This window comes from Leptodactylus fuscus, chromosome 1 (genome assembly GCF_031893055.1).
Source record: "Leptodactylus fuscus isolate aLepFus1 chromosome 1, aLepFus1.hap2, whole genome shotgun sequence".
NCBI lineage: Eukaryota > Metazoa > Chordata > Amphibia > Anura > Leptodactylidae > Leptodactylus > Leptodactylus fuscus.
The window spans coordinates 160,231,724-160,249,504 of record NC_134265.1 but is presented as its reverse complement, the minus strand read 5'-3'; the positions used below and the strand labels follow the sequence as shown (position 1 = coordinate 160,249,504).

Sequence of the window (17,781 nt, the reverse complement as noted above, 5' to 3'; positions counted from 1 at the left end):
TGTTGAATGTACATGTTTAATGTTCTTTGGGCAAAAGACGTTTGATCACAAAACATTGAAAAATCTGGCTTCAACACAAAATGCTATGAACATGAATGAGCAGTGGCCATGATAAGGTTACAATAGAATAACTTATAGAGTAGCATGTGAGAAGTGAAGATAGAAGAAAATAACAGCAAATTGTATTAGTGAATCTATTTATAATGTCACACTTCACATGTGGAAAATTGGTAACTAGTTAAAAAGGGTTTCAGGCAAAATGAGCATTGCGAAGAACATACAATAAAATAAGGAATGACTCGCTACTCACCTAATAAATTGCCTGCAACTCCAGTGCCGCTTCCCACCAGTCTTTGTTTAATTGTCTGCAGTTTCTCTCGTCAGTAGTCTTGAGCCATACACTGAGGATGTCATCACTGCTGCCAAGTTAACAGATGAGGGGAGAGCACTGGAGTGGCTGGGGATTTATTAAGAGAGTAATATGTCTGTTGTTATTTTATTTCATTTTTTTTCCTCAACTCGGAAGACACCTTTAAGTAGTCTGAGGTCACTCACGTGTCACTATAGTTCTGAATATATTTTTTACACTTAGAAAACATCTAGGAAGGCAGAGGTCATAGTACGTAATTCGTCTAAGGGCCCTTGCACATGACACTGCACTCTTTATGGTGGCACAAGATTCCTTATGTTTTATGGACTGGGAATAACACAGCTGGGATATGGTGCGTTTGTAAGGCACTGGACTCTCCCATTGAAGCAGAATTTCTGGGAAAGTAGTATAATATATATGCAATATAGCAGTGATGGCGAACCTTTTAGAGACCGAATGCCCAAACAAACACAAAACCCACTCATTTATCGCCTACACAATAATTTAACCTTAATACTCTGCCGATCCACAGTTGTGGACAGTTATGGACTGCGGACTCTAGCTGTGGACTGCAAAATATGGTCGTATGAATAGGACTTTACAGAGCTGTCAATGATACAAAACAACTTCGTACTGAAAAGTAGAAGTTTGCATTTGGTATATGCAGTACAATGTGCCCCACAGTGGCCCCCAGACAGTAAAATATGCCCCAACTTTGGCCTCCAGACAGTAAAATATACCCCACAGTGGTCCCCAGACAGTACAATGTACTCCACAGTGGCCTCCAACAATATAATATGCTCCTGCATTTACCTGCAGTCCTGTGAAAAGTAGCCAGCAGGCCTCCTTCCAACACAAAGTAGGCGCTGATGAATAACGTCATCATGTCTGCATGAGGGCAGAGGTTACAAATTTCTGTCAATGTAAACCACGGTCCCGCATTTGCATATACACCTGAAAGAAGCCCTCGCCGGGGAATCTGGGACACCAGTTAGCGATTTAAGAGCCAGGCTCTAGTGACAGCACGTGCCCACATAGAGGGCTCTGAGTGCCCCTGTGGCATGTGTGCCATCGGTTCGCCACCACGGCAATATAGCATATAACATTTTTTTAAAATTTAACTCCATATGGTTTCTTATGAGGCCTGACTTAGTATGTGGTGCCATAGTAGTCTTTGGACACTATGTTATGAATCCATATAATACAGATCTATAATATGGCCATGTAAATGGGTCTTTTACTATGATGTGACTGTTTTTTCAAATTTCATTGCATTTTGCATTAATTTATCAAGTCTTGAAATAAGAAATATAATTGTTTAGATCAAAACAAAATATTACTTGCATTTTAACAGCAATTTATTCAAAATTGGGTGTTGCAGTTGACAAATGTCCTCTTGTTGAGTATAGATATATAATTCTAACAATATATTGTGTACTATATACTTTATCGTAAGATAAATAACACCACACTCAAAGAGAAATTATTATAAGTCATATCACTGAACATGAAGCCATATTTGCTTAATGTTAGGTAAAGCAATGGTTCACTATAAAATGCAGACAGGCCCAAATGGTATATGATGGAGATTGTACAGCTTCAAAATATTGATATAACACACCCTCCAAATCTACAATCCATGAAGGGGGAATGCCTAGTATTCCAAGTGCACGCAGAATACTAGGCATCCATCCCTCTCACGGATTGTAGGCTTTGAGTATGTGTTATATCAATATATTGCACCTCTGCAGCCTCCACCATACACCACTAGGGCCTGTCTGCATCTTGCTGTGAACTATGGACTATATACTGTATTCAAATTAATTTTATAGAATGTTGGTATATGTTTTGGAGTGAAGTTTTATACTTTTTGTTTATATATATATATATATATATATATATATATATATATATATATATATATTGCTCTGAAGCATAAAAGTAATAATATTAATAATAATAATAACAACACCTATAATAATAGTCTTGAGAACTGGTATAGCAACTGGTGGCTTTTGGTAAGTACAAGTAAAAGTCCAAACCAACAATGCTGTTCTTGCTTCGGGTAGGTAAACCTTTGTATTAGATATTCATTACATAAATAAGTTTGCATGCTTATCGTAGCTCCAGTGTTAACTGAGAAAAAAATATCAGTTCTTATTTGGGATTCAACATATCAAAAATAAGGTGTTTTATGTCAAGTTTTTGTTTGTTTTCTATATATATTTTCTTTCTGGTTGGCACTTAAGGCATGTTTTAATATACTTTTAGTAACTTGAGACAATTTGGAAAGTTAGAACGTATAGTACTTTTAGATTTAGTCAACAAAGTATATGCTCCTTTTATAACGTACAACATGCATTAATTGCAACCAGCAAAAATGTGGTAAATTATTGTTGAAGGCCAATTTTTTTATGCAGGTAGGTAACTTTACAGTGAGGCTTTGCATTCATATTGTATGTCCCCATACACCCTGTCTTAGTTGTTCATTATGTTTTATTTTTCATTAAGTCTTTTCATTTTAACAAGCCAAGGTACATTTTATTCCCTGAATTATTTTAGTTTTGTTTTTCATTCAGTTGCCCTATTTAGTTATTTTTGGTTTTGTTTTTATTTGTTTTTCCCTTTCTTCCTCATTTATTATTTTTGGATCATTTCTACCCTTATACTCCAACCTCCCTGTAATGCTATACTGAAATCAGAGCCATCAGCTCCTCCACAAGACATAAGATGTAACAGCCAAAGCTCTACCAGCATCTTGGTAAGTTGGCTACCACCACCAGAGGATAAACAGAATGGAGCTATCACAGCATATTCCATCAATTACTCTGCCGTTGATGGAGAAGATAACAAACCCCACGAAATTGCAGGCATTTCCTCAGACACTAGACAATACCTTTTGGAACAACTGGAAAAATGGACTCAGTACCATATCTCTATGATTGCTTACACTGAAGTTGGACCGGGCCCTGAGAGTCCTTCAATATTGATTCGGACAGATGAAGATGGTATGTTTTCCTCCTCTCAATCAATTTCTATCTGTTCCTTCACTTCAAGGCTCTATATTGCCACTGAATAAAGAGAACATTTTTTAAGATTCTCAATATTTCTTTTTCACACTAAATTTTGCCAACATTCACACTTTTGATGCAGTCCTTTCTTCTTTAAGCCTGGAAAATATCTTACATATCTATTTCCTTCCTTTTCTACTTTCTTCTTCTTTTTTTTTTTTTTTTTCTTGTTTTTTATATTTTTGTAACTTTTTAAATTCTTGCTCTAATCTTGGCATTTCAATGTCTTTGAAATGTCTCAATCCTTTCTTTCCTCTTGTACCTTTCTTTATTGCTTTTTTTTTTTTAGAAACTGATTCTCAGTTTCCGCATTTTATTGTCTTGTGTTTTGTGACCAGTGTACTTACTATAAGAACAAAAGATGAAGGCTCGATATTGTGTTAAATTTTTACAGTAAATCCAATCATTTTTAAAACATTTTGTTTTTGTCTTATTATTTGTATCAGTACAACCTTTCAATGTAAGAGCTTTGAACGTTCAAAGCATCTTCCTTGGCTTTTTACATTTTTACATGTTTTTCTCTTTCTCTGATACCCTTTTTTTCTTCCATTTTTGCATCAGTCATGTTTTTTGATCTTTTCAATAAATGCTAGAAAATAATTGTTTCAAATTTTTACTGTTTGAAAGAAAAACTCTTTTTTATTCAATGGGTGGGACTGGTGGCAATAATATTCTTTTATCAAATGATGTTGTTCCAGTTCCTAGTGGTCCTCCTCGCAAAGTCGAGGTAGAGGCTGTGAACTCGACAGCTGTTAAAGTGTTCTGGCGCTCACCTGTGTCTAACAAGCAACATGGCCAAATACGTGGATATCAGGTGCATTATGTGAGGATGGAAAATGGAGAACCCAAAGGCTCACCGATGATCAAGGATGTTATGCTGGCTGATATACAGGTAACTACCAGATTTAATTGCAAGCTCAATTACAATATTTTGTACTGCTGTTGTGTGTCATTGCTCATAGTTACATACTAAATGGTATCTATGTGTAAGTTATTATTTTTAGCATTTGAAGTGGACCTATATCATGCATTCACTGGAGGCAGTTATTGGAGTTAGCAGCAGACCATCGAATATAAGCCCCTTTAATTGTGTTGTCTTGTACACAAACATTAAGGTCCCGTCTTAAGGATAAACTCTGGGATCCTTGATGATCAGTAAAAATAGAAGGAAAACTATAGTACCAATGACATCCACATGTATGGACAAGTTGTTGTGGCTGTGTGAGCAATGAAAGGGATATGGCACATGCAGAAAATGCATAGTCCCTTCACTTTACTTATTTGTCTGTGTTCCAGAGGTCGTAACCCACAGAATTTGAAGCTATTAGTGTTAAAGCCTATGAGCAGCTTCACATTATTTTATGTTTTTTTACAGAATTTTATGTATTTTGTGGTAAAAAAAAAAAAAAATCTTTTGGTGTAATTAGAAATTGTGCTTCAATTGACTTCTGCGTTTATTAATCTGTCAGACTGGCAGTCTGACAGTTCATTCTCTAGCCCCATTCTTACTTATCCTGAACAATCTGTCAAGGCTGATTTATGGTCAAATCAAGGTTCAACTTTGGAAATCGATGTAATAGTGTACTTTACCTTTAAAGTCCTGGAAAACCACAAATGTGAAGTCCCATGGAATCAGTGGTGCTCCAAAAATGAGTAACACTAATAATAATTACCTCTTTAATATTATACCTGAATTGACTTGGGAGTTCTAAAAGTAAAAATTTATATATATATATATATATATATATATATATATATATATATATATATATACAGTCCTATGAAAAAGTTTGGGCACCCCTATTAATCTTAATCATTTTTAGTTCTAAATATTTTGGTATTTGCAACAGCCATTTCAGTTTGATATATCTAATAACTGATGAACACAGTAATATTTCAGGATTGAAATGAGGTTTATTGTACTAACAGAAAATGCGCAATATGCATTAAACCATAATTTGACCGGTGCAAAAGTATGGGCACCTCAACAGAAAAGTGACATTAATATTTAGTAGATCCTCCTTTTGCAAAGATAACAGCCTCTAGTCACTTCCTGTAGCTTTTAATCAGTTCCTGGATCCTGGATAAAGGTATTTTGGACAAACAATTCAAGTTCAGTTAAGTTAGATGGTCGCGGAGCATGGACAGCCCGCTTCAAATCATCCCACAGATGTTCAATGATATTCAGGTCTGGGGACTGGGATGGCCATTCCAGAACATTGTAATTGTTCCTCTGCATGAATGCCTGAGGATTTGGAGCGGTGTTTTGGATCATTGTCTTGCTGAAATATCCATCCCCGGCGTAACTTCAACTTCGTCACTGATTCTTGAACATTATTCTCAAGAATCTGCTGATACTGAGTGGAATCCATGCGACCCTCAACTTTAGAAAGATTCCTGGTGCCGGCATTGGCCACACAGCCCCAAAGCATGATGGAACCTCCACCAAATTCTACAGTGGGTAGCATGTGTTTTTCTTGGAATGCTGTTTCTTTTTGGACGCCATGTATAACGCCTTTTTTATAACCAAACAACTCAATCTTTGTTTCCAAAATGAAGCTGCCTTGTCCAAATGTGCTTTTTCATACCTCAGGCAACTCTATTTGTGGCGTACGTGCAGAAACGGCTTCTTTCTCATCACTCTCCCATACAGCTTCTATTTGTGCAAAGTGCGCTGTATAGTTGACCGATGCACAGTGACACCATCTGCAGCAAGATGATGCTGCAGCTCTTTGGAGGTGGTCTGTGGATTGTCCTTGACTGTTCTCACCATTCTTCTTCTCTGCCTTTCTGATATTTTTCTTGGCCTGCCACTTCTGGGCTTAACAAGAACTGTCCCTGTGGTCTTCCATTTCCTTACTATGTTCTTCACAGTGGAAACTGATAGGTTAAATCTCTGAGACAACGTTTTGTATCCTTCCCCTGAACAACTATGTTGAACAATCTTTGTTTTCAGATCATTTGAGAGCGGGCTGTCCATGTTCGGCGACCATCAAACTTAACTGAACTTGAATTGTTTTGTAGAAAGAAATGGTCCAAAATACCTTCATCCAGGATCCAGGAACTGATTAAAAGCTACAGGAAGCAACTAGAGGCTGTTATCTTTGCAAAAGGAGGATCCACTAAATATTAATGTCACTTTTCTGTTGAGGTGCCCATATTTTTGCACCGGTCAAATTTTGGTTTAATGCATATTGCGCATTTTCTGTTAGTACAATAAACCTCATTTCAATCCTGAAATATTACTGTGTCCATCAGTTATTAGATATATCAAACTGAAATGGCTGTTGCAAACACCAAAATATTTAGAACTAAAAATGATTAAGATTAATAGGGGTGCCCAAACTTTTTCATAGGACTGTATGTATATATATATATATATATATATATATATATATATATATATATATATAGTTTCTTTTTTGTTCAGCCCATATATTGAGTTTCCAATCTGTACATTATTTTTTCTGACATTCTATGAAAAAAAATCAGGCCATTAAGATTCTATTTGCGATGTGCTGTATATATTACAATTCACCATAGAGACCTTTAATATTTAGCAAATAGCTGATGGTAAAAAATCCTTGACCACAGAATAAACCTTTATTATATTTCTCTGATGTTCACTGAATAGAGGTGTATGTATACGCATAGTTTACTCTTGATATTTTCTAGAATTCTATGCAAAGATTTGTACAATTCTATATAGAAGCATATATGTATTTACTGTATATATATATATATATATATATATATATATATATATATATATATATATATATGGTTTAATAAAATCACATTCTGGCAGTGTTTGCCCTCTAACATTTTGCAATGTAACAATAGGTAGCAGTGGCATAACTAGAAATGGCAGACTCCAGAGTATAATAATTGGAGACCCAGGAGGGATACACACATAAAAAAAACACAGTTACTTACCTATCCCTGCACTCCCCACTGATGGCGGCCATCTTCAATGACGTCCTGAACATCACGTGACCTGGGGGGCCTGCGTTGCAGCATATAAGAACGCAGGCCCTGGTCATGTGACGTCAGGCACATCACACAAGTAGGCCCAAAGTTTGCCCGGAGAGGTAAGTAACACTGTTTTTTTATGTTCCCTTACCTCTCCTGGGCCTACAATCATGTATACTGAGTATAATAATAGTGTTTGTGGGGCCTGCGGTGTCACTTACCAATCCCAGCCCCTGCCAGAATCATATAGTAAATAGGGCAACTCCAGCCAGTAACGGCCTATAAAAAAAAATTCAGTGGTAGCGACTGTCGCTGGGACCCCTAATATCCCGGGCCCTGTGGCAGCCGCTACCGCTGCTACCCCGGTAGATACGCCTCTGATAGGTAGGTGCAATGCTAAAACAATGTTGTATTTATGTAGGTAAGGCAGTCAATTCACCTTACCTACATAAATACATATGTACAAAGTACATATAATTGTGTTTATTCAAAGGGAGTCTTCAGGTACGAAAATGCCTCCCAATTCAATAATTATGTCACATAGAGGCCTCTAGTAGCAGAAACATATTATTGTGGTGACAATTCTATGAAGCAATGCAGAGATAATCATATTTTTAGGAAAATGCAAATCGGCCTCAAGTGCATCGGGGATGAACCTGATTTGCAAATGACAGATACAAATGCCCAAGCTTTCCTCTGGAGTTGGCAGCCAGTGCTTCCCCTTTAGATATGATCGACATTTTCACTGTCTGTCTGCGTCATAGTTTTCTATAAGCAAATCTTGAAAATCAGGTGCCACCCCTGATGCACCTTTATCTATATCCATAAATAGATATATCTCTGCATTGCTTCATTAGTTTGTGGCTACAAAGATAGGCTTCTTCTATGAAAGGCCCCTACATGGCTCTATTATTGGTTTGAAGCACATTTTGGACCTGACCTTTGGACCTTTACAGACTGTAAATTCTGAATCTCTAATTTCTGATTTGAACAAACTAAACAGCATTGTATTTATGAGTGATTCTTCGTAGTTGTTATTGTATTTGGAGATATGCCTTTAGAGTGATTGAATTTCTTGGTACATTATTTAATATATTTTTTATGGTTATTAAAAATTATAATATTTATTATTTATTTATTTATTAAAAAGTCCAGTTCAGCTTATTTGTGGAGAGCAATAAAACAGAACTGAATAGGCTTATGATTAGAGAAGGTGAGGGGAATGGGGTAGCTGGGATGCCCAAGAGTCACCATGCCTTGACGAATATATTTAGAAGAAGACCTACTGTCGAAATATTAGCGCTAACAAAATAGTCTTCAGATTACCACACACTGGGATTTTACTGAATTAAAATAGGAAAAGATAAAATAAAAGTTGTGAAGGTTTGGTGATATGGCAGATACCTGCAAATAGATGAAGGGAGCCTCTGATTCCTACCCAGAGTTATGCCATTGAATCTAATGCAATGACATGTTTTGGACCACTAGGTGCAGATCCATTGGGAAGATCTTATCTTTGTAGTCTATCTGCCATACTACTACGATACCTTCTTGTTTCTTCACAACGGTTAAGGAAAGAACAGTTTTTAGTGCATACCAATAAATGTTAAATTTTGTCTTTCCCCATTTTAGTTGCTCCTACTGTAGGGCAGAAAATAGAATCTTTTTCCTAAGTGAGGGAAATTCTTGCTACAACTGTATCATTCCACTCATTTATGTGCCTGTAGGTTTATTTTAGCTTCAAGACTTTCATGTCTTGATGTAGTTTGTTTGTTGTTCTTGTTTTATTTTTATAACAGCTAGGATTGGCCCATAAAGGGAATAGTATTAGTACAGACATTTCCTTTATGCCCTTCTGTTTATATTAGAATTAGTTCCAATGCTGTTTTAACAAAGAAACAATTAGCAATGGCAACACTCCATTCTACAGCAGTGGCGATTCTTTAGGATGTTTTTGTTTTTATGTCAGATGCATCGGAAGTGTCAGTCAACTGCTTGTCTTATAATTTCATTGTGAATATTTATACTGTATATACACACATTTTGTATAATGTGTATCAGTTCTGTTTGATTGTGGCATAATAATGAGGAAATTGATACCTACTGAACTAAATTTATGACTTGCTGAGAGGAGTTGTCCAAGGTCAGATATTGGTGGGGATCCTACACCTGCCCCCCCCCCCCTTCCTTCCCGTACTGCTGTTTTCAGCACAATGTAGTGAATAGGAGCTCGGCTTCAATGGCACAGCACAGCTACTGCACAGTATACAGTGCATTCTCCATCCAACTCCATGCACTGTACTAAAAATAAATGATCTTGGGGTGCTGAGTTGGATACGTATGGATCTAATATTGTAGTATGGAGGGATACAGTCGTCGGCTGTATAGTGTAGACGTAGGGTCCCAATCCTTATTCAGTAAAAAGGCAGACGTCACACTTGGATGTGCCAACAAACACATTTATTGAACACCAATAGTGCGTATGTTAGAGCAGAGTAAAACATTTTTTGGTCATACAATGACCTTCATCAGACTCTTGTATTTGTACAGATTGAAGTATTGTCGCAATGGATGGGTAGGTATGGCCCGCAATGTTGCCAACAGGAGTCATAAAAGGGTCCCGGTGGTGGTGGAGTGGGGATATATGCATAGAGAACGCCAACAAAAGGGCAGATGCCTAGAGCAGCAACATTGCGGACCTCACACCAGGGAGTCCACAGAGCTTGGAACTGTCATACCTACCCATCCATTGCGACAATACTTCAATCTGTACAATTATGAGCATCTGATGAAGGTCATTGTATGACCGAAAAACGTTTTACTCTACTCTACCCTACACTCTACCTAAGCACTATTGGTGTTCAATAAACGTGTTCATTGGCACATCCAAGTGTGACGTCTGCCTTCATTTACTGGATGTAATATTGGTGACATGTCCTAAACTTAGGCCATTAATATCTGATCTTGCATGACCCTTGTAAAGTGGTTTTGGGGGACATACATTTTTTAATAGAAATTAAAAAAAACCCACCAATTTCTTGCCCATAACAATTCTTTACTCCCACTTCATAGATGGCCGCATGCATTGTAAACACTGAGGTTGACATGACTTGCGGTCCATGTGCATACACAATAGTTCAGACAAGTCTTATGTTCCCATATCCTCATTAGCTGAAGAAGCAGTTAAGGGTATTCCTGTCTAAAACATTTATGATCTATAGAGAGGATATGCCATAATTATCTCATAGATGCATTCACCTCCAGAATCTGTATCCAGAAAAGAAGCCCCTGATCCCCATCCTGCCTGGTGAGGGAGTCACTGGCTACCACATCAAGGCAGAGAATGAATGTGCACAACTCTCTCCATTCACTTCTATGAACACTCACTGCTCTGAATTAGGTACAGATAAGTTACCTACATCTATCAAACATTTGTGGCATATCCATGAATAATCCATAATTGTCTAAGATGGGTATAGTCATTTAACACGATATTTTTAATTCTGTTGGAAAATGCAAGATGGCTTCTATTACTGTGTTAGAGGCTAACAGTCTGCCATGTAGTTTTGTAACTCACAATATTGGGGCTCAGTGAAGTAAGGTATACAAGCCTGTTTCATTTGTTGCTAAAATATCCTGGTTATTGAATGTGGAAATGCTTGAACGCTTAAGAGTTATATGGACTAATATATATACTAGGACTGAAATCTATGGCATTTCATAATATACTTTAGCTGAAAGCAGATATCAAATTCTCCATAGTCACCCAAATCAGTCAACTAAATGTGGTATGCCAAGCACATATGGTTGATTTGGATCCATAGTATACATATATTGGGTACTCACTAAGATTGCAAGTTAAAACCAGAGTAGAGTCTACACAGAGATAAGGGAAAGATTTGCATCTGTTCTGTGTTTTGATCCCATGCTTGGTTGTGGCTTACACTCACTGATGCAAAACATTGACCAAAAAACTGACGTGTGAATAAGGCGTCAGTTGGATTATATACACAAGATACTTGTGCTGAGTCACATTTTGGTGTCTTGATGTAAACTATAAAATGCTGCTTAGGGCGGGTTCACACCTGTGCCCGGTCTCCGCTTTGTGAGTATCCGTCTATTGCCCAAGAAACTGGACAGGAGACGGAAATCCGGCAGTCACTGTCCGCCCGTGATCTTCTTCTGGTCTCCGCGGCGAAACTGTTTTTTTTTTTTTTAACCGGATACAAAGTCCTGCTTGTCCGACTGTGTCCGGTTTTAAAAAAAATGGTTTCGCTGCAGAGATGCAGAAGACGCTCACGGGTGGACACTTTTCAAACTTTTAAAAACTGACTGCCGGTTTCAGTCTCCTGTCCAGTTTCTTCGGCAGAAGACGGAAACCTGCAAAGCGGAGACCGGGCACAGGCGTGACTCCGCCCTGACTACATTCTGCTTAGTTTGTGTATAGAGTGCATTTTTAAGACTGTGAAAAGTAGTCTTTAGCCTTCTAAAGAGATACAAGGAAGCTGTAGGGAATTTGAGTTTACCTTTGGTTTCCCTTCGCATTGGCTTCATTTCATGCCTGATGCTAATGGGAGTATTTGGAAATTACATATTCTGCATTACATTTACCCATGTACCGCCACAAATCTGCTTTAAATGTATACAGCATTCAATAATGTTAACCCCCGTATTATTTGGAAGGACCTGAAGAAGTGAGATGAGCTCCCCAGCATAAATGGCTCTTCATGCATTTTTTTATTTTCTTTCCAACTTTTACTCTTAAACAGTGGGAATATGATGATACTGCTGAACATGTGAGTAACGTGGATTTGCTGGTTCTAAAGTGTCATTTTTCGAGTGCTGTGTATTATTTCTTTGCACAGATGCATGCACTAACATTCCACATTGGTTTTATGTTTGACTTTTACCATTTGGCATGTTGTTTATGTTTGTAAAATACTTGAAGAAACTATTCAAGAGTGACAACGGCAATCTATTGGAATGGCTGTCAGTTGAATGGCTGCTACTAATGTTGCTTTGGTTGTGCTGCAACTTTGATGTAGAGAACCTGGACTGGCCAGCTTTTTCAGAAGGCAAAATATAGCTATTTATTCCAGTCAAATGTAAAATCTTGTTATTTTTGCAGCTATCAGTTATGCAGTCCAAAAGCTATGTGCATTTTATTTTACTTTAGGCTTAGCTACTTGTATTATGCATGTCTCCATTCAGCCCGAAATGTACAGTTTTCCAATGCAGACCTGGATGAATATGTTTGCAAAGAAATTCTAGAAAGTTGAAGATCACTATATCATATAAATGACATAAAATTTCTCATACACGAATCTACTATGAAACGAATGTGATCTTTTCATTATTTTTTCTTTGCAAAACAACATAATGCATGCTGTCGTTGGTGTAGTTTTTGTAAACATTGACATTGTATAAAGGTACTCATATTCACAAGGATTTCGACAGACAAGTGAACATCCTACTATTAGAATTATTATCTTTAAAATGGAGGTCTTATATAAGAGGGCAACATAGGATAGAGTTGGAGATGCTTAGCTTGTCGATATATAGTTTGCTATGATTTGATGTAGAAATTTTACATGAAAAGCTCTAAATGTTCATGAGATTCACACAGAGTGACAGTGGTGGACATCTCTTTGTGTATACAAACCCACACAAGAAAGCCTGTCCATCTCTATGTGTAAAAGCTGGACTCCTAGGCTTTCTCTATGAGTCCTGTTTCATCATGTTAAAATACTAATTGAAATTATAGAACATCATATATTGCTGAAGCCAGCATAAAAGGTGCTGCTCTTTGTGACCACCTCTATACTTTGTCCAAACACAGCAGAGAGCTAGCACTACAATAAAAGTCCATCATTTTATCAGTAAGCCATTTAAAGCCATAAATAAAAGCAGACTGGCACAAACATATTAAAGTGCACCCCTGGGGAGCACTGGCTTACGTTTTTCAGAATGGTCTTTAGTCATAACCATGTGTTATTATGAGGGCTGGAAGGCAATACATCAGGGTGGGTATAAACCACACACCCTGGGTATAACAATGCACTGTGCTAGAAAACATGTATATAAAAATTTATAGCATGATTACAAATACAGAGACAAGAGACAAAACCTCAATTCATTATGCAAAATAAGGTCTGTACTGCAATTTCGGCCCTGTGGATGGGTGTTATCCAACATCGAGGCTCCTAACATTTGTACACAATATTTCTTTTTAAATATGGTAGACACTGTAATGACATCACAGCAAAATTCAGGGGAGTATCACCTAGGGTCATCAGGTCTGAACATGCACCTGATACAGGGCTGCCTGGAAGGGTTTTTAGAGATGTGACAATCATAGGTGCATAAGCTGTAGATATGCTAAAAACATGATAGCACATTAGTCATTCATTTTGCAAACTACTGCGTCTGTAATATGGGATACATTGGTTGTACTACCAGATACCTAAAATTACAATACATTAGAGGTTTGGGTAACCCAAACTCTGTTAATCTATCCAGTGTGTCCAGCCACTTCTCACTGATCTTTGGATTATGAAGTATAAGTGAGGTCTTGAAATATCGAACACAGGTGCAGAGGGTGTGGTTTTTACCTACACCGATATATCTCCTTCCTGCCATAGTAATAACACATGGTTATGACAAAGACCGTTAAGTCTGAAACGAGTAAGCCTGCACTCCCCATGGCTGCACTGCATGGATTGTATATGTTTGTGCTGGTTTTAAAGGGATTCAATCATAAAAAAAGCTATTTTTTTGTCTCTAACACATATGAATAGCCTTAAGAAAGGCTATTCTTCTCCTACCTTTAGATGTCTTCTCCGTGCTGCCGTTCAGTAGAAATCCCGGTTTTCTTCTGTATGCAAATGAGTTCTCTCGCAGCCCTGGGGGCGGTCCCTAGCGCTCAAACAGCACTGGGGTAGTCCCCAATGCTGCGAGAGAACTCTCCAGCACCACCTCCATCTTGACCTGGAACGGCCTCTCTCTGCGTCTTCTTCCGGCGCTGGCTTCAAACTTATAGGCATGCGCAGTTGGCTCTGCCTACTGTGTAAGCAGCCACAGGAAAAGGTCCGCGGGCATGCGTGGTCGGCTCTGCCTGAGGCCCGACAGCAGATGCCTAGAAGTTTGAAGCCAGCGCCAAAAGAAGACGCAGAGAGAGGCCGTTCAAGGCGAAGATAGAGGTGTCGCTGGAGATCTCTCTCGCAGCATTGGGGATGCCCCCAGTGCTGTTTGAGCACTGGGGCCCGCCCCCAGTGCTGCGAGATAACTCATTTGCATACAGAAGAAAACTGGGATTTCTACCGAACAGCGGCAGGAGAAGAATAGCTTTTCTTAAGGCTATTCCGACGTGTTAGGGACAAAAAATTGCTTTTTAATGATTGAATTCCTTTAATGACTTATTAATAAAATGATGGATTTTAATGAAGTTCTGGATCACCTCTTTGTTTGGCCTGTCTATAGGAGGCTGGATCAAGTGCACTCTTTCAGATGAGCTGAGCACTGCTTTGCTTCTACTCAGTATATATTTCACATTTGGTGTCTCCCTCTTCTCTATTGCCCTCACAACAGGCCTGAGAGACCCACTTCATATCAGAGGCATGCAAAGATACTGTTATTTCATTCTACAGTTGTACTTGTAACAATGGCAAACCAAGACAAATTTTTAAAGTGTCTTAAATCTTGAATGCTGAATCGATTTTCAAGATTTCTGTCAGAGACTATTGTTTCTTGACTATTATTGCTCTGTACATTCATTTCTCGCCCAGAAGTCTCCAATTGTCACCTTACCTTTTAGAAATGTTGTATCAATACACCGTATAGATTTCACATTTTAGTATCTAGTGTTTTACAACTATGAATACCACTCCAGTTGTTCTGACTGTACAATTGGCAGCAGCCTCTATGTTTGACACAGAAATGTCTGATTAAACAAGATACATTCATAAATATATCAAATGAAAAAACATCTGATCAATAATCCAGTATAGGAAGCAGTCTAGATACTTCTAATATTGTATATGTACTGTGCAAGAACATACAAAATATATATAGTAATAAAGGATGTGTTGGGCTAATGCAGACACTATCATTGTTTACCTTGCAGGAAATAAAAATAATTTCTATGTAGATAAAATGATATAAAAGATAAGTGCAAGTTCAGATATATAATGGTTCACTGACTTTGGACTGACTTTTGCCTTCCTTTGCACTTAATTTCAGGAAATGATCATCTCTGGACTGCAGCCTGAAACAGCATATGCCATCACTGTGACAGCTTACACCACAAAAGGCGATGGTGCTCGGAGCAAGCCGAAAGTTGTGACTACAAGTGGTGCAGGTGATCCTCTTAGTACTTAATCCTTGTCAGACGCAGCTGTCACATTTAGACCTTCTCCATCTACCAAAAAGTACATCCATCAGTCATATTGATCTATAGTATGTACTTGTTTACCATCCCGGACGAAATGAACCCAATTTGTTGAACAGATGGCTGAACCCTACGAAATGTGATCTGAGGTCTTTATGATTCATGGATTTTTATCTATAACAGCGAATAAGAGAGTACCTGGTGCCTGAGACACTGTATAAATGAAATCTAGGAATGTCAGGCATGTGTTTTAACACTGCAGCTGCAAATACTTCATTGATGAGACATAGGGTTAGTTTCTTCCTGTGAGTCATGTCGGTATCTTACTCATGCCAAAAGTGTTAAGGTGTAAAGGAAATACGTTCTGACGTGTCCCGTAATTCATTGAGCTTTTGTGCATATGGAATTGTTTCTGATAATGCGAAATTTGCAGTCTCAATCTAGTCCTGTTTTTACAAGTGTATGACTTGCATAAATCTCCATTTAACTGCTTATAGCCTTTACGGACACTATAACTAATTGAGGCTTTTCATACTTTGCATACTTCTGATTATTGTGTTTAATCCTCAAAAGCGCTACTCTTAAAGTTGTAGATGAAAGGTGCTTTCAAATGACTATTAAACTTGGGTTGCTATATTCTACAGATTTTTACATATTTCTATCTATGTTTTTTCTGTTATATTTATTTTAAATCCTCAATAACTTACATATCTTAAAAGAACATTTCACATTGCATCGTCTTAACAATGAGAATTTAACAGTCTTAAGTTATCCTTTCATAAACTCAGCAAATTGCAAATTTTATGGCAAACAGTTAATTTTCTGCCTTGACACATTTCTAACACTTGTGGAAATGTCATCAGTTTTAGTAATAGGTTCAGTGTCATTAAAGAGTTTGTCTCATTTCAGAAAACCCTTGTAATTTGAGAACTGACATGGCTCCTGAGAGTCCCTGGAAAATGCAGTTTTTGCAAGGGAAAGTTGACATGTCATACACAAATAGTATTGGCAGTAAATGTCAGCCCTTGTAATACTCCTAAGGACGTCACAGGTGTGCCAGTGTGCAGTGGCGGATGCAGGCTTTGCGGGGCCCTGGGCAATTGACTGTGGCGGGGCCTACTTACAAAAACCCGACATGTAGGTTTTTTCTGTCCGCTTGAAAAGTCGGACATCTTTAGGACAGGCACGGCGTGTAAAACAATGCACCCGATGTCCATTTAAAGGGGCTCTATCAGCAAAATTATGCTAATAGAGCCCCACATATGCGTGAATAGCCTTTAAAAAGGCTATTCAGGCACCATAAATGTTATATTAACCCCCGGTCTCGTTTTTAAATAAAAGCATAAAAACATATATGCAAATCTTACTGAACGTGCACAGGGGGCGGTGATGCACGATGCACGATCATCTTCGGGCACGCCTGCCTCTTCTGTCTTCTTGGAGCGACGCCCTCTGGTCCCGTCTCTTCTGCTGGCTTCCTATTGGTCTTCTTCCGGCTTGAGGTCTTCAAATCTCGCGCCTGCGTAGTAGCGCTTCCCTTCGGATTGCTACTGCGCAGGCTCACTCGCCATTTAACTTAATGGTAGTTCGCAAGCGTGCAGTACACTCGTGTAGTTCTACGGGGACTGGCAAGTGAGCCTGCGCAGTAGTGCTCTGGAGGGAAGCGCTACTACGCAGGCGTGGGATTTGAAGACAAGAAGACGGAAGAAGACACGGAACCAGAGGGCGTCACTACAAGAAGACAGAAGAGGCAGGCGTGCCCGAAGATGACGTAGCATCATGCATCCCCTCCCATGGTGCACATTCAGGTACGATTAGCATATATGTTTTAATGCTTTTATTTAAAAATGGAACCGGGGTTTAATATAACATTTACGGTGCCTGAATGGCCTTTATAAAGGCTATTCACGCATATGTGGGGCTCTATTAGCATAATTTTGCTGATAGAGCCCCTTTAAATGAATGCAGAATGTCACGGACAC

At 38.3% G+C, this 17,781-nt stretch overlaps 1 protein-coding gene across 37 annotated transcripts in view; it reads left to right on the top strand.

Annotated features, from left to right (window-relative positions):
• The window catches only part of PTPRD (protein tyrosine phosphatase receptor type D), a 1,471,303-nt gene that overhangs the window by 1,351,548 nt on the left and 101,974 nt on the right, over positions 1-17,781 (top strand). For 18 of the 37 annotated variants that reach the window (XM_075278421.1, XM_075278482.1, XM_075278474.1 and 15 more), the window contains 4 exons: positions 3,073-3,378; positions 4,140-4,333; positions 12,183-12,209; positions 15,652-15,769. The exons of 8 other annotated variants lie outside the window; for them this stretch is intronic. In XM_075278421.1, coding sequence (XP_075134522.1) covers positions 3,073-3,378; positions 4,140-4,333; positions 12,183-12,209; positions 15,652-15,769 — 645 coding nt within the window. The remainder of the gene's footprint in view (positions 1-3,072; positions 3,379-4,139; positions 4,334-12,182; positions 12,210-15,651; positions 15,770-17,781) is intronic. 11 more of the 37 variants (XM_075278490.1, XM_075278572.1, XM_075278542.1 and 8 more) reach the window with 3 other exon arrangements.